Source organism: Glycine soja, chromosome 3 (assembly GCF_004193775.1).
Source record: "Glycine soja cultivar W05 chromosome 3, ASM419377v2, whole genome shotgun sequence".
Taxonomy (NCBI): Eukaryota; Viridiplantae; Streptophyta; class Magnoliopsida; order Fabales; family Fabaceae; genus Glycine; species Glycine soja.
The window spans coordinates 44,152,249-44,170,502 of NC_041004.1; the positions used below are offsets into that span (position 1 = coordinate 44,152,249).

At 31.2% G+C, this 18,254-nt stretch overlaps 3 protein-coding genes across 8 annotated transcripts; 1 reads left to right on the forward strand and 2 right to left on the reverse strand.

The window, feature by feature from the left end:
• Nucleotides 1-3,926: 3,926 nt before the first annotated feature.
• LOC114407423 (calvin cycle protein CP12-2, chloroplastic-like) lies at nucleotides 3,927-4,873 on the reverse strand. Its single transcript, XM_028370505.1, has one exon. The coding sequence runs from the start codon at nucleotides 4,742-4,744 to the stop codon at nucleotides 4,346-4,348; it is 399 nt and encodes a 132-aa protein (XP_028226306.1). The 5' UTR covers nucleotides 4,745-4,873; the 3' UTR covers nucleotides 3,927-4,345.
• Nucleotides 4,874-8,832: 3,959 nt separating this feature from the next.
• On the forward strand, nucleotides 8,833-15,076 carry LOC114407424 (probable glutamyl endopeptidase, chloroplastic). The gene is made up of 11 exons (XM_028370506.1): nucleotides 8,833-9,165; nucleotides 9,779-10,766; nucleotides 11,597-11,725; nucleotides 12,065-12,364; nucleotides 12,460-12,921; nucleotides 13,056-13,121; nucleotides 13,366-13,426; nucleotides 13,520-13,669; nucleotides 13,840-13,977; nucleotides 14,118-14,437; nucleotides 14,739-15,076. Coding segments are annotated over exons 1-11 (2,865 nt in total). The 5' UTR covers nucleotides 8,833-8,915; the 3' UTR covers nucleotides 14,740-15,076.
• A 1,013-nt stretch (nucleotides 15,077-16,089) lies between these two features.
• LOC114407425 (cytochrome c oxidase subunit 5C-like) lies at nucleotides 16,090-17,652 on the reverse strand. Of its 6 annotated transcripts, none has more exons than XM_028370510.1 (3): nucleotides 17,379-17,492; nucleotides 16,639-16,721; nucleotides 16,090-16,504 (listed from the first exon to the last, which is right to left on the reverse strand). In XM_028370510.1, exons 2-3 carry the CDS (start codon nucleotides 16,640-16,642, stop codon nucleotides 16,302-16,304), a joined length of 207 nt encoding a protein of 68 aa, XP_028226311.1. In that variant the 5' UTR covers nucleotides 16,643-16,721; nucleotides 17,379-17,492; the 3' UTR covers nucleotides 16,090-16,301. The 6 variants fall into 6 exon arrangements, with proteins under 6 accessions (XP_028226311.1, XP_028226312.1, XP_028226313.1 ...); XM_028370511.1 differs by having other exon boundaries at nucleotides 16,090-16,528; XM_028370512.1 differs by having other exon boundaries at nucleotides 16,090-16,545.
• Nucleotides 17,653-18,254: the final 602 nt, after the last annotated feature.

Sequence of the window (18,254 nt, forward strand, 5' to 3'; positions counted from 1 at the left end):
CATGAAATTTAATGCTCGTAAATGAATTTTAAGAAATTAAGATGTGTTAGGGGATGTTACCCTGCTCCCAAATCCTCCTTCCATTTAAGCATCCATTGATTATGTTTATAACACTGTTTTACTTGGAATATAATAAATCCTTAAAACCCAGCTATAATTATCATATGGCTTAGATGTAACTCATAACCGTTTAAGTATTTCCTACCCTTCCCTGTTGCATATCTGATATCCCTATGGAGAAATATTTATATTTTAAGTTTTAAAAATAAAAAATAGTTGTTTTGTTTATGTTGTAAAAAAAATATTTTTAAAAAATTAATTAAAATAAGCAATATTTTTATTTAAAATATGTTAAGTGTGAAATGAATATAAAATTATAAATAAATTTTATAAAGTTTAACATCATTCTACTTATGGAAATGACAAGTGGTATAAAAATTCGTTATGAATTGATATATCAATGATAACAGCGGATGAATTAGTTCATTTTCTGCACATCCAAATGAATCTGGATTGAAAGATGGTTTTAATCAGTAATTTTCAAATTCATGATAATTTGTGTTAAGGAATTCGTATTAGATTGAGCTGCTTACTTATTTTTATACAATTTGTGTGTATTTTTATTACAAACAATTACATAAGAGCATTTATTATATGACGAAGCTTATAGCATAACACTCCATGTTACTAAATTTAGGGAAAATTTATCCATGTTACTAAATAGCTATTGTTAAATTACTCACTACAAATTATTAAAGACATATGTATACCTGTTTTTCAATCATAAATAATTTTCTTTTAATTATATTTTTTCCTTTTTAACTAAAAAATAAGCTACTTACAATTTAGTGAAGGTTAATTAATGCTGCTCATTTGGATAAATGTACGCCACAATTTTATGTCATCGCAACTTCCTACATTATGAATTATTAATCAACTTATCCAAAACTCGATGGGATTACGATTACGATGGATCATATTTGACTTGGGGTTAATCTTATAATTAGTGTACTTACTAAACTTATGGGCTTTGGATTTTTATGTACCCATTATTTCTTTTATGAAGTTGAGGGGAAAACAACTAAAAAAGATTTTCGATATTTTTTTTAATTTTGAAATTTATAACTCCTTGTTCCCCAACAAAGGAATTATAATTTTTATGCAAATAATTTTTTTTATCAATATTTATCTTTTTGAACAATAATAACAATAGCTTCATTTATAAGTATTGTAAAAAAAATATGCGAAGAGTATTTAATATATTCTATTAAATGGTTTTAACAACTGAAAAATAAGTATTAGATATTTTTTATATTTTTATTATGGTAAATATTTCATTAATATAGTATAGCCTTGCCTCTTTAATCAGTACAAATAAACTTTTCATGTTTGTAATTGTTTAATATTTACAATGTTGTACCTTTAATTAAATATTTAATGTTTATATTCTTTTTTTTTACTGGAATTTTATGTCTATATTCAATAACAGTATATATGTTTATATGGAGTTATCTTAATTTAATTAATGATCTCGAATTAGAATTTGAATATGTTAATTGCGTTATATTTTAGAGGAAGACCGTCAGAAAATACAAATGCTTTATTTTATCATCTTTTAGTTGTTATTATATTTTTTTACTAACTTAAATACAAGAGCATTTCCAATATTTACACTAGTTATTACATTTAATGATTTATATTTTCTTCTCACTTCTTCAAAATGATATAAAGTTTATTTTTCATGTATTATTGGTATAAAAAATTCTTTTATTATTTAATTAGAAGTTATCATATAAATATGATTTATAAATAATTGTTGTAAAACTTAATAATTTTATCGGACGTCATAATTCATGGTTAAACAATAGAATTGAAGCATATTTAAATTAAATTCTAATAACGTATCATATTAATTATTCATATTTGTTGTGAAGATAGTCTAGTTTAATTAGTTAAGCATAATGCATATAATATTGTAAATCTATCGATATTTGTTTGTTTCATAAATCGTCTCTTATTAATATTGTGGTTCTTATTGTTATCACCATGACATATATATATATATATAAATACATTATAAGAAGTAACCTTATAATTTAACAATTTTAGTAATTCCTTCCAAGGTTCCAGCATAATCATTAAGGGACTAGTTCGAAGATGCCGTGGAGGGAAGGTGTTACTTGTACGAAGTGTTGCTTATACCTTCGAATTCCTTGATGATGAGTTACACGACCAAGCTTAATTTCTTCGTAAAATATTATAGTGTCAATGGCAATCATTTTCAAAATTATTTCCAGGTTGGTTGGCGGGTATAGATAAGCATCAGCGGCAATGCATATCACGAGCCAATTGTTTTTTTTTGCTGGAAATTAAGAGATAATAAACCAATTATATATATAGCAGGCTTATTGTATAACTTTAAAATGTTTGTCTGATAATCAGGATCAGGATAAGATCAATATAATAAAAATCAAAATCAAATATAGAATGTAATATAACAAAATGGTTTGGTCTTTGTAAAAGGAAAACATAATCTTTAAAAAAAGTTAGATGAAAAAAAAAAGCAAAAAAACTCTACTCTTGGACCTTGGTCCTCATTCTCATTTCTCCCCCTCTATTTTGTTAGAGACATATGAAAAATTAAATTATTTCAATATTCGATGTATAATTAATTATTGTTAATTTGTTATAAGTTATAAATCAATAAAGTAGGCCTAGTAGTGGAAAGTGAGGTAAATACAAAAGTACTTGAGTTTGATTTTTATTGCTATAATTTTATATCAAAAAATTATTGTTAAAAATAATTATAATTAGAATCAATTTTTGTTTGAGTAAATTTGTTAAAAATATTTATAATGTAATTAATTTTATTTGTATACAACAACAAAATTTTGTTTTTACATAGTAAATTACGAAAAAATATATGTATGGAGCTAAAAGGGCGGAAAAAAGGCTGAAGGAATAATTAGGAGTTAATTGGAATAACCCTTTTAGGAGAAAATAAGTTGCTCGAAAAACATCATAAGCTTCTCCAGTATAGATGCATGAAAATATTTTTATTAATTTCAAACATTATTTTTTTTATTTGACTTCATATTTATTTCACATAGATGAAAGATATTACGAGAATTATCAACTATCTCGGCCAAGTTTTATTTTTATTTTTATTGACAAAAGCAAAATTAAGTTATTTCATTGATGATCAAGTGGTAAATACAAGTTGGTATTTGTTAAAAAAAATTGAGCTTGCATAACCTGTTGCCCCTAGCTAAAGAATGAACATCAGCATTTGCATGTCTCCTAACAGACTCAACTCTAAAGTTTGGATTTTGGTTTGTTAGTCCCATTTACTAAAATTTTGATTCAAAATTCTACGGATGATGATTGACACAATTTACTTAAAAATGTGATATTGTTTTATGATAAACATGAAATTGATATTCTTGATGATTTTAATTGATTTTAATATTACCTGTCTTGACATGCAAAAGATCATATCACAATATAACATCACTTCGAAATCAACATATTATTAATTACCATGAATAAGCATAAGCGGTTGCAACAATTAAACACAGATTTAGTGAACAAACAATAAAACTTTTAATTTTAACTTCTGTTTTAATTCTTGAGGATATTTACAGAGTTTTTAACATTGAAGGTGTATGCATTCTTGTGAACAAATTATACCATGCATGCTAGCAAGAATCAAATGTCCATTAACATGCCGGGAAAAAAACAATTATTACGAATTAGTCACATATTAGATTTAAATTTAAATCGAACAATTAAATATTAAATAAAAATAAGAAAACTACATGAATAGGGTTGAATAATTTTCCTAATTAAAAATTGAAAATAAAAAGAAGATCCGTTCTCAATTAAAACTGTTGCCATGAAGTCCAAAGTTATGATTTATTTCTCGATTAAAATTCTTACCATGAAGATCCAATAATTATTACTTGCAACTTGCAAGTAACAGCTGCGATGTTTACGCAACAAAGAAACCAACATATTAGCAAATACTACTAGTTTTTCATTACAAAACAATTGAATAATAAAGAACAGATGCCGCAAAAGTGCAGTAATCGCGGTGCACGGTGCACCTGTAAAGATCTACACTTTCAAGCAATCGATATTTGTTTCCTTAATTTGATTTAGCATTCACAAAAAAAAAAAAACTAGGGCATAATTTTGGTTTGATTAAACATAAGGGGCTATGGATTATGCTTTAAAGAAACATTAACACATAGCATGTTCACAATTTGATATATCATGAAACGCAATAGTGTTTTAGTTGACAGACAGACATGTGGAGATCATCATGCACGTAAGAAGCGCTTTCTCAGTCTTCGAAAGTTTTGCACTCAATGGTCTCCGGATTGTCCTTGCAGTAGGTCTCGAGCGGGTCGGAGTCCTTTTCCTTTTGCTTGTATTTGGCGTGGCTCGCCGCCGCGCTCAGCTCCTCCACCTCGTCCCACGCCGCCACGCACTCGCCGCTCGTCGGGTCGCCGGCGCACGCCTCCTGCGCGTTCTTTATGCTCTCCTCCACCTTCTCCGAAATGCGCTCTGGAGCTGCGCGAACGGGTCGGATCCTCATCACCCGACCCAACCTGACACTACCAAGTCGCATCCCTTGGCTGAGTGGAACTGCGAACTTTACGGCGTACGTGTTTTGCGGTGAGGCTGATGCGTTGAAGAAAACCCTGGGGCTTGAAAGGCTCACACCAGTCATAGTTGCCATTCTTTGATTCTTGTTCTCTGGAGGGGGTTTATGATGATGAGGTCTAAGGAGTAGATTGGATTGGAACCGGGAAGATTATAGCTGTGCCTGGGATGGATTTCTGTACACATATTTCTTATCGCCTTGCAACCAATTGTTGTCTACCACGTAGAATCCACAATATAAGATATATTCTTGCCCCAAATTATCTTTTCAATAATCAATAATATTAATATAAAAAAAGACAGAAAAATTGTTCGTGTGTTGTTGGAGGAGTCAAGCTTATTTTGGACCTCTTTTACTTCGATAAGTAATTTTTTTTTAAAATTGAAAACAATATCAATAAATTAATAAATTTATAATATCTCATGTACTTTATTCTTTTAAATAAGTTATACTCCCTTTGACAAGTGAAGTGATAATATTATGTTGTGAGAAATACCAAATATAAAACTTACATTAATAATACTAATAAATATTATATATATATATATATATATATATAGGTTATAATACTTACAATGCACGATTATTAAATTCTATATATTTATTTTATTGTTAGGAAATGGATAAATATTAAAAAGTTTACAATGACATCATATTTAATTAAAGTTATATTTAACAAAATATTTTAGATAATTTATAATTAAAAAATTCATTCGGTAAATGAATCTTTTTAATAATTTTTAACATTTTTTAAAATAATGAAGTAATAATTTATTAGCTACACATAAGCAGATATAGTGTGTTTGATAGAGAGATGAAAGTATGAGGGGTGAAAAGGAATGAAAGAGAGTAAAGTTAGAGTGTTAAGTTAAATTACTTGATTGAGATGAAAGAGAGTTTAAATGATATGAAAGTTTTAAATTAAAGTAATATGAAAATAATAAAAGGAAAGAGAGAAAAAAATTGAAGCAAATGTCCATTTTATCACCTATAAAAAAAGCACGTTTTCCTGATTAGGTGAGACAAAAAAAAATCCAAAGTTCTTGACACATAATAGACTATACCTTACACATAATTGATTATTTTTTTAGAGTTGCAACCTATTGCCCTTTCTTTGATCAGCTAATTGATTATGATATATGCATAATTGATTATCATGTGTAAAGATTGGAAAAAATAAGAAGTCTCACCTGATACAATGAGGGGCCACAAGGCCACTTGAGTGAGAGGGATAATTTTGACAACAGAGCAAACAATGTAATGTGTTGTCTTAAACTACTCACTTCCACTTTTTTTTTTTCACAATTTGAGATGAAACATTTTTTTTCTTCTTCAAATCTTGTCTCTGCATTTCTTATGTAACAAATATCCAATCCATCTACTTTCATCCCAATTCAGCACATTTTACTTTCATTGTTCTTTCAACCGTTTGAACCAAACATTACCTTAATCTAAAGCCATTAACCCAATGAACAAAAATGAAGAAAAAAAAATCAGTTTTAAATTTAAGAAATAAAAAACTAGCTTTGACAAAATTTGTGGAACTTGAAAACATAACTCGACCCATAATTTAATCGGGGAATGATGTATTTTTTTCTTTCTTTTTTGTTTATCATCAATATAAGCAACAAATATTGTACCAATCAATTTTTTCATCAAATATTCATTGTTGATAACAATGTAGAAAATAAATTATTTACTGTAGAATCTCAATTATAACTTTATTATATATATATATATATATATATATATATATATATAACATCATAATACATTAGCGCTTTATTATTTTATTACTTAATTGCTAACAATAAATAATCATTGATATATTTTATTTTTATAAATAATTAATATTATAAATTATTATTTTGAATGAGAAACAGGTTAAATAAGGAGGTATTTTGGATTAAGATTTTAAAAGATTATTTTAGGATAAACAATTTTTTAAATTTTAAAGATTGGATAAGAATATTATGACTTGTTTGATTTTTTCCAAGACTTTATGATAATTTAAATTTTAATGAATTTATATCATACCAATTTAAATAAACTGAAACAACTTTATAAATTTATAAGATTGAAAAGAACTCTATGAATTTTTAAAAACAGATTCAAAATTATAAAGATAGTAAAAAAAAAGAAATAATGAGATTTGGATAAAAAAAAAGTAAAACCAATATAATTTTTTTAAACTTTTAATAGGTAAATTGTTTATAACTTTTGGTCTTCCTATATTAACCTTTCTTACAATAACATCTTATCATTTTTGCTTTTGAATTTGAACAATAAATTTAAAATTATACATTAATTTTTTGAATTTGTTTTTTCAATTGTTATAATTATTTCATGATAAATCTAATGACATATTTAAATGAGGTGTAATAATAAACTTATACTATAAAGGAGTGATGGGATAGAAAAATTACTAGGTTATAGGGAAAGACAAAATTAAGGGTGACAGAAACAAAAATATTATGTTGAACAAGTGATGAAAATAATCCATATAACAAAAACATGTTTAACACTGTCACAAGACAAATATTAATTTAATTTAAAAAATAATCATAAAAGTGCAAGGAAGAAAAATATATTTGACATTTTTTTTGTTCTAAAAGAATAAAAAAAATATATACGAGACACACAATTGGAAGAATGTTATTTTTTGACTGTTATATTTGGTATCTCTCTCAATTGAGTATATACCATTTTTGTGATGGATATTGAAGAGAAAAAATGTATGTATGATGAGAAAAAAAAAAGTCTAATAATCAATATAAAAAAAAGAGTTTAGCAAAATTTCAAGGATTTAGATGAAATTATTTGAGAAATGTTTTATGCTAAAAAGTCATATGAATTCTATCTTAAAAAATAATCAATCAAAATTTATATATTTTTGAATACCAAAATATTTTTTTAAAGATAAAAAATCTTAATTGAATATAACCCATTTTTTATATTTTTTAAAAAACTTAATTAAATATCACAAGATTTATTTATATCATTAAAAATTCTGATTGATCGAATACCACAATTATATATATATATATATATATAAAGGCTCTTAAAATCATTTGAAATGCTAGTCGAATTCACCGAAAAAATAATGCAGCTGCAGTAAATAAATTTGATAGGTCTAGCCTGCCAAAAAAATATAAATTATTTTTTCTCGAGCTCGTTATACTGATATAACTAATTTTTCAGTATTTTATATAATTTTAAATCTATTTTTAAATAGTTTAAATTATATAAAAATTACGATTTACACTCATAATCCCTTTCAGTTTTTTTTTTCAAATCTTTTATTAATTAAGTTGAAAGTATAAAATATGATCCAATAACATGTAGTGTAAATCATTAACTTATAGTTGATTTAAAAGGAGAATTATTTATTGCGAAAATTACAGGATAACACAAAAAAAAAATTATACAATCCAGTTTTATACATTTTCAATAAATATTTTCGTTTTTTCCTTCGTCCCAAGTGGCTTAATCAATAATAGGTTACACTATAAAATTGATTATTATTTGTCTATTGTTCCTTTTTTTTTTTATTGAGCTGTCTGGGCAAAATATACCAAATAAAATTAGATATTACTCAAATTTGAGTTTAGTATATAGCATTCATGTAAACGACTGGGCTGCAAATGAGACACATTACTACAAAAATAGAGGAGAAATTTTCATTCATTTATAATTTTTTTAATTAGTTGTTTATATAATTTTCAAATTTATCTCTTCTATTTCTTATATTAATAAGTGAAATTTTTAGTTTTTAAAATTTTTATTAAATAAAATTTACATTTAAATTCTCAAAAGGTTTTGATTATTAAATTTTTAAACTCCATTAATTAAAAAACTTTAACAACAGAAACCTTCTGAAAATTAAAATGTAAATTTAAGAATTAAAAATCCATTTATTGATTAATGATGAAACCTAATTTTTTTAATAGAAATGATTTAGATTTCTTATGTGTAAATGGAAAACATGATTAGGAAAAAAAGTCTACTATAAATCACCAATCAAGTTATTAATAAAAGTCAATTATCCACAAAATTGATGATACGAACAAAAATAACAAACTAAATCTAAAATTTTGATGATTTATTAGCAAATTTTTTGGTACATATTGGTATTGGCAATGGAAATGGCAGCTTACTTACTAGTACCTAGCAACAGTAGCAGCGGATATACCGAGACGGAGATAGAAAAAATATAACGCAGGAATCGAATTCTTAATTTTATCAGATGATGCGACTTCACAAACTGTATCATCGCTTCACTCTTGTCCCCCTTTCGCTCCCTTCTAATCCCTCTCTTCTTCCTCTCGCTCCTCCGTTGCGCCTCACGCTCCGTCACCGAACCTCTGTGAACTTCGCTTCCATGGCTTCCTCGCGGTTGCGCAATTTAGCACCTCTCGCTGCTGCGCCCACTGAAGACGCCGCCGCTGCCTCCATTTCTTCCTCTCCCAACGCCGCTGCTTCCGTTGACTACGATGGTTAGCTCAACACGCATTTCTTCACTACTCTTTTTACGGTTATCCAGCAAAACTATGTGCTGTTTTTTTTTTCATCACACAGCGTTTCAATTCCGGAATCGTCGTGTTTGGTCGCATATTCACGCGATCGATCGATTGCATAGAGTAAAATTTCAGCTCCATGGTTTTTGTACTAGTTCACTCAAACTATCTTTCTGATACTATGAAAATACGAAAGTATAATCACTGCCGACTTAATTGAATAACCGATTATTAAGACACTAATAACTGTATTAGTGAACTTATTTTGCAAATCTTTTGCAGCTAGTGAAATATTGTATTTAATTCGATGATTTGTCACCTTTTTCACTGATACTATAGAGTTTTACATGAACAATGTAAATGTTAAAGTTTTAGCTACTGATTAGTTTGGCATATGAAGCGAAGAGATTCATTTCATTTTCGGTCATATAATCCTTGGTGCTTATGTATTCGAGCCTCACATAGTATTTTGGGCTTCTGATTGAACTAGAATATGGATATAGTTGTAAAATGCATATTCACATCTATATTATTGTTTAGATTGCTTTACTGTTTCTAGTTGCTGACCTTTATTTTGATTGACCAATGCTAGATGAGTCAACTGTAGGAGTAAGGTATCGCGTTCCTCCATCTGTGATCAGTGATATTGTTGATGCTCCACCTGTACCTGCGTTGTCATTTTCACCACTTAGGGACAGAATTATTTTTCTCAAGCGAAGAGCTTTACCTCCACTGGCAGAAATAGCAAGGCCGGAGGAAAAGTTGGCTGGTATACGTATTGATGGAAAGTGCAATACTAGGAGTCGCATGTCATTCTACACTGGTATAGGGATCCATCAAATTCTTCCTGACGGTACATTAGGGTCAGAGACTGAGGTGTCCGGTTTCCCTGTTGGTGCTAAAATAAATTTTGTTTCTTGGTCTCCTGATGGTTGTCATTTGTCCTTTAGCATTCGTGTGAATGAGGAGGACAATGATAGCAGTAAACTCACAGTATGGATTGCAGATGTGAAAACAGGGATAGCTAGAAAGTTGTTTCAGTCACCTAATGTACATTTGAATGCAGTTTTTGACAATTATGTTTGGGTAAATAATTCTTCATTGTTAGTTTGCACCATTCCATCATCCCGTGGAGCTCCTCCAAAGAAACCTTTGGTTCCAAGTTGCCCAAAAATTCAATCCAACGAGGAGAGAAGCATTATTCAAGTAAGAACATTCCAGGATTTGCTGAAGGATGAGTACGATGAAGATTTGTTTGACTACTATGCCACCTCACAGCTTGTTTTGGCTTCTTTGGATGGTACTACAAAAGAAATTGGCCCACCAGCTGTATATACCTCCATGGATCCTTCCCCAGATCACAAGTACATTTTGATTAATTCACTTCACAGGCCATACTCCTTCATTGTACCTTGTGGAAGATTTCCAAAGAAGGTAGAGTTATGGAGTGCTGATGGAAAATTAATCAGGGAGCTCTGTGACTTGCCCCTTGCTGAGGACATTCCAATTGCATTCAATAGTGTGCGAAAAGGGATGCGTTCCATTAATTGGAGAGCTGATAAGCCGTCTACTCTTTACTGGTACTGAGATTAATTTTAAATTTATATTTTCTGCTGGGGCATGTGCATTGGGGACTATACAAATTACTATAATTTAACTAAACTTATAAGGCATTTATTTATTTATCATAATTTAGACATTTTAAATATGCAGTTGTGTTTGTTTTCATTATTTTCTCTGCAAATTTTGAAGTGCTTAAAAACTTAAACTTCCCAAGAGTGTCTTCAATGTTGAAGTTCACTGACATGCAAATAGTACTAAGCATGCACTTTATAAGAGGCAAGAGCAATCTTTCTGGTATATAGCTGAGCATGCCTATACATGTATTATCTACTTGAAGGGCATGAGAACAAACTGGATGCATGAATTATATACAAGTATGGATTTATTTATTGTTATTGATTGACAGTTTAATTATGACATATCATGGATATTTTATACACACTCAGAGAGATTAAAGTACATTTACACTCCCCTGCTAAAATAACATTGATGTTGATTTTGCATCATATATATTTGAGGATGTGTGCTCATGGAATATTATGTTCAGGTATTTCAAATATAGCTCTATGTTATTTTCTTTTACTGAAGAACTTGTGTTGTAGGTCAATGTTGGATTACATATGGTTGTTTTCTTCAACTGACTTCCAGTGTTCTCATCACATGCACTTCTCTTAATCAGATGTTTCATCCTTCATTCACAATCAAACTTAGGACTTCTTTTATTCAATATAAAATTCTGAATGCTTTTCCCTTCATTTACATTGTTAGTTTTATAGTCCCATTTGTTGTATGTGGATTTGTTTTTTATTTCTGTATCTGTTTAAATTGATTCATTTGAGGTTTCTAGGGTAGAAACTCAAGATGGAGGTGATGCAAAGGTGGAAATTTCTCCTCGTGATATAATTTATACACAGCCTGCTGAACCACTAGAAGGTGAACACCCAACAATATTACACAAGCTTGATTTCCGCTATGGGTATGGATACAATTTATTGATTTGCATTGGTTTCTTCTCTTTATATTTATCTACATGTCAGTGTAATCACGATGACATATATGGACATTATTGGATCCTTTTCAAAATCAGTCGTTGCTTCTTAGTATTGCAAATATGCTTCTGACTGTTGAAACTGATTCAAATGCCAAGTCTTGTGCATTTTCATGTAGTCTATCCTAATGCTGTACTTGCTATATCTCGATCATCATGACCAACATTTGGTTTGGTTTGCATGCCACTTACATAGTCTGGACACAATTACATTGTGCTTATCTTCTAAAATGTCTGGGACTATGTTTCTGCTTTCCATATCTACAGAGGGGTTTCTTGGTGTGATGATTCACTGGCTTTGGTATATGAATCTTGGTACAAAACACGGAAAATAAGAACATGGGTAGTCTCTCCTGGATCTGAAGATGTAGCTCCGCGCATCCTATTTGATAGATCTTCAGAAGATGTGTACTCTGATCCCGGTTCTCCTATGATGCGGAGAACTCAAGCTGGGACATACATTATTGCCAGGATAAAGAAGGAAAGTGATGAAGGAAGATATATTATACTGAATGGAAATGGTGCTACACCAGAAGGAAACATTCCATTCCTTGATCTGTTTGACATGTAAGTGTCTTAAATTTCTTGTTTTACTTCCCATATGTTCTCAGTTCTCACAGATTCTCATTTATGATATAATGGTTTGAACCGAAATGTTACAGAAATACAGGTAAAAAAATGGAACGAATCTGGGAGAGCGATAAGGAGAAGTATTATGAGACTGTTGTTGCTCTAATGTCTGATCAAGAAGAAGGGGATTTGTATTTAGATAAACTGAAGATACTGACTTCTAAAGAGTCAAAAACTGAAAACACCCAATACTACTTTGTTAACTGGCCAGATAAAAACATAGTTCAGGTTACAAATTTCCCTCATCCATACCCTCAGCTTGCATCATTGCAGAAAGAGATGATCAGATATGAAAGAAAAGACGGGGTTCAACTTACTGCTACATTATACCTACCACCAGGTTACAATCCATCAACAGATGGCCCTTTGCCATGCCTGGTTTGGTCTTACCCAGGAGAATTTAAGAGCAAAGATGCTGCTGGACAAGTTCGTGGTTCTCCAAATGAATTTGCTGGAATAGGCTCCACATCAGCCCTTCTTTGGCTGGCTAGAAGGTATTAATTGTCTTTGCCAATTATGGGTGTTGTTTGTCTATTTCTGATTTAACATTATTTTACTTGGTTTGTGTGTCCCTCACTCAATATATATTTTGTGATAAATAAGCTGGACTGTTCTTTGAATACTGCAGGTTTGCAATTCTATCTGGGCCTACCATTCCTATTATTGGCGAGGGTGATGAAGAGGCAAATGATAGGTAACTTGATAATGATATTGTTATAGCTGTGGGATCTTTACCATATACTTATCACTAAATAATTGTTCTCGAGCACCATGATTTTTATTCTCATTTTCTCTTCAAATCGGTGATTAAAATTTTTGGACTTGTGAGGCTTTGGCTTCTTTTGTTCTTCAGCGTGTTCAAATTTTGCTGTGAAGTAATCATTTCTCATAACTGCTTTAGTGTTTATCTGATATAAAACCAAATATCTATGTTCCAGGTATGTAGAACAATTAGTTGCAAGTGCAGAGGCTGCTGTGGAGGAAGTTATCCAGCGTGGGGTAAGCTTTATTTTTACTGTATGGAGAATATGAAGTTTTTAGTCAGAAATATGATGACTCGTGATATTTTGGGTTGTCACTTGTCACATCTAGGTGGCTGATCCGAAGAAAATAGCTGTTGGTGGACATTCCTATGGTGCGTTCATGACTGCTAACCTGCTGGCACACGCACCTCATCTTTTTTGTTGTGGAATTGCTCGTTCTGGTGCTTACAACAGAACACTTACTCCCTTTGGTTTTCAGGTATTGACTATAATGACTTTTTTTTTTCTCTTCCAGTTCCCATAATTGTATTTTCTTTTCTCCTACAGTTCTTTATAATCTGCTTTCACACCCTATTCTTGAACTGAATGTTACCTTGTGAGTGTATTTTAGAATGAGGGTCTTACGGCTTTCTCCACTTCTTTCTGTAGAATGAAGACAGAACTCTTTGGGAGGCCACTAATACTTATGTAGAGATGAGTCCTTTTATGTCGGCTAATAAAATTAAGAAGCCCATCTTGCTTATTCACGGGGAAGAGGACAATAATCCAGGAACATTAACCATGCAGGTAAGAGAGGAATTCCTGCCTGAGCTATTCTCATAAGCTGTCATAATTAATTGGCCATTGCTGTATTTTTATATTTTGGAAGAACCCTGAGTCTTTCTTTAGCCAATTGCGTGCTGCTTACCCTTTGTCCTGCTATGCAGTCAGACAGGTTTTTCAACGCTCTAAAGGGTCATGGTGCTCTTTGTCGGCTGGTGATTTTGCCTCACGAGAGTCATGGTTACACTGCTAAAGAAAGCATCATGCATGTCCTTTGGGAAACAGATAGATGGCTCCATAAATATTGTGTGTCAAACAGCTCTGAGGCAGGAGAAGACCATGCTACTGATACAGTCAAAGAACATGTTAGCAAAGGCACCACAAATGCTGAAAGCAAAGTGGTTGCACCCAGCGGAGGCGGCAGCAGAGAGGTGTCTGATCTTGAGTACGAAGAATTTCATTCTCTGCCGAGGTCATCCTTGTGGTAATCACATCTTCAGCCTTAAATTTTAATTCCAAAAAAGCACCTTTGACTGAGTTAATTATTTCTTGATAATGGTAAATTTGCAAACAGTAAATCCCCGTATTGCTTGGACATATTCTTGCTACCTCGTGAGGAGTAGTACGTGAGCATGACTGCTTATTGCTATTTTATTTAAATGTAACTTAGGCATTTCACAAGCAACCAAAGAATTTAGACAACAATAGTGAAACACATTATTGATTCTTACTGCTTATTTTCTCCACATATGCATACTTTTTACCTTGAGCTTTTAATGATGTAGAAGAAAGATCTGATTTCGGACTGCCAAAGACTAGAATAGAAGCATCCAAATGATGCATGTGGAAGACCCAGCAGCAAGATGCCCTTCACTGTGAGAACGGAACACATTCAAATTGGCAGGTATCACTTGCATTGCAAGTTACGGGGCACTCCATGATATCATGTATTCCTTTAAAAACTACTATAGCAATAATAGCATTGCTGGTGCAGTGACAAGTTGCCAAAATATATTCATGATTTAACAGGATGATTCATAATCTGTTTCTCGTGTTTTCAGAAGGCTCCTTAGCAGCCTAGCTGAATAATTTCACAAAGCAATCTAATATACTTGAGGAATAACCACACTACTTATTCTTCCTATGCCATTTGAGCTTGCTTCTGATCTTGCCTTCCTAATTGTGGAGTTGTGATTCTTTTTAGTGCATATACAATTGTACTCTAACGGCAAATCTAGAAGCTTGGTATGATTTTTGTTTACATAAAAACCCGACATGTTTTTGCGGGGCAAGTCCGAGACGTTTAACATTTTCCCGGATAATTGACAAGTGATTCTTGAAAATATAACTTTATGACGCACCTACTACAGCTCGATTAAGAGTATTGTTTTGGATTCCGTTGGTCGTTGAATAATGTTTCTTTTTGGTTTCATTTATAAAAAATGTGTAATGCGTGTTTTTTATTTTAAAAAACAAGAAAACGATTTTTTCTTGTGAATTATAATACTATTTTTGAGACATTTATAAAGACTAATTATATTTAATTTTTAAATATTTATGGTCAAATTTGCTTAAGAAAACGTTCTGTATTTGTCTTAGTCTTTTGTTTTAAAGAATTTATACAGAAAATAACGAAAATCGAAAAATAATTCTTTAATAAACCAAGCCCATAAATTTTGTAAATTGTTAAACAATCCAATATTTTGCCGCTGAACTTTGGAATTTATATGTGACTGAGTTTCTATAAGAGCATGAATTAATCAGTGTTTAAATGCCACACTGAGGAATATTGAGGATGACTAGAATTACATCGTGACGCACCCTGTGTAATTCACTTTGTTTGTAATGAGTCATCTCTAGTAGGCAATAACAGTATGATTCCAAAAAACACCACCACTAATTTGAAGGGGTGAATTTAAGTGAATTACTTTGTCTTACAAACAGCTTCATATTCCATAATTTCCACAGTGCTGTTTTCTATATTTTATGCCCCTAAATACTGAATTTTGCACTTGGAAGTTGTAAAGTTTTAAAGAAAGATCCGTCTTAGATGAAACACTTTATTTAGTCTTAAAAACTAGTTAATAATTAGTAAAGAGCAAATAATATTAAAAAATATCTCCACTCGGGCACCTGGATAAAAATAACTTTGCAATAAAAAGCAACAAAACAGGCTTTATAGAATTTCTACCGGGTAACAATGTCCAAGATTTGGTGCAAAAAACTTATTGCCTTGGAATCTTAGAGTAAGTCAGCTCAACTACAAATTAAGAGCCAATAGAATATACAGAGAGAAAAATGTATAAAAATGGAGAGATCTGGGCCTTTGGCACAAAACGTGGCCACTTTTATTCTTCATCCGCAACAACACTAATCTCATCCTTTTCCAGCAAATCATAAAATGCCCGGGTTTTTCTCTGTTCGTTCCAGTGATGCATCTTCCAGACACTGCCGGCAGCTAAACCAAGCACCATTCCGATACATATCTCCTTCACAACACTTGGTCCTTTCAAAGTAGCATGAGCAATCCTAGGACCAGCCATTTGCTTCACTGTCTTTAAAAGCTTGTCAATTTCTACAAATTACAAAACCCTGACATTTTAAATAGTTCAAATATAAAACTAGAATGCAGATGCAGTTCAAACTTTCCTAACGATCAGGCAGGCTGAGGGCAAGTGTACATACACATGGTGATTGGTGAGTAAAGGGAAGGGCAGGACAGGCGGGGAAAAGGAAAGATACTTGAATTATTGTTTGGCAGTTTTCCTCTGAAATCATAAAAGGAAGAAGTTTATCATTCCCCATTGATCACCCCAATAATGAGGCATTAGGGGGTTGGGGTGAAGAAGTGAATCATATAAAAGTAAAATTGCTCAGTGAAAATAACATTTAGATTTCGTTTCGAGATCCAAATCAAATTGGAGAAACTAGGACCTATGTCTTGCTTTTGCTAATTATAACAAAAATGCTTTGCCTAATTGTCTTTGATTCATCAAAGGAATTCACGTAAGATTAGGCCATTAATCAAGAGCAAGCTGGGTGGAAAGAAAATTATATATCCTTTAGCTGGGATAAATCACACAAACTGAAAGCAGTATTGAATCATACAAACTAAGTAACGAAATGGAAGTTATAGCTATGCATCCTTAAAAGCAAGTTATATCCTAGTTTTATTTTATGACTTCTGCCTGCCTCACTCTATTTGATTTATTTGCATCACATGAAAAGAACCTAAAATTCTAATATGGTTGCCAATTTATCATCATCAGTTTTCACAAAACATATATATTGTAAATCAAAGAAATAAACGGAACGAACAATCCAAACAGCGAGTGAGGAAATTAAGAAATTGATTGAAAATCTGCCACTACAACAAGAATCGAAGATATAATACTACTATCATTTAGCGAAATTAGAGGATTCACCAGAGGTTGAGGCTGAGGATCTCTTCTTCGCAACAATTGGTCGATATTCAATGGTATTGGGCGTTAAGAGCAAGCAACAAATCATCAGTGTCAGCTTCAAGATCCCATGGCAATATGATTATGAATAGGTCCACACATATTTCCAGCTTATTCGATGTTGCAGCTAATAATTCACCTTTATCATTTCTAAAGATTGCACCAAAACCAATACTAGCTTCCTTCACATGTCTAATTTTAGACGCCAGCCTATATTTAGGAGATATTTATTTCAAGGTATCATACTCATTAGAAATGTTAAGAATAATTATTTTTTACTTTAATATTTTTAAAACTACCAATGACTTAATAAAACTAATAAACGAAAAAGTACATTGAATTGCTTCTGTATGTGAATTTATAACCCTTTCTAAATACTAGAATTTCGGATTATGTTGTGCAGGTGACGTAAAATCCCATTAAGTTGTATTCAGCAAAATATAATCCTTTCCATGGGGATACCTTGTCGAATGTCGACGATGCAAGCTAATCTAACCAGACAACAGCTGCACATTAAGATTTCTCGATATATTCTGTCAAAAAAATATATTTCTCAACATAGACCATGATGCCTAGAGTATTTAATCTAAATATATATTTAAACTTAAATTAGAAAATTCTTATATCAGTTATTCACACGCTAGATGATTCTTTAGAAATATTTAATATTTAAACTGCAATCATGAAAAATAAACTCTAAAACATAGAAAAATAATTATTTTGATAGTACGGCCTGAACATGTTTTTGTTCCGAGTGCATCGCCGAAGAGTAATGATATTGGCTGCATGTGAATTACGAGTCTACTCTGGGTGACTAAAGAGGTTAATCGCTTGGACTTT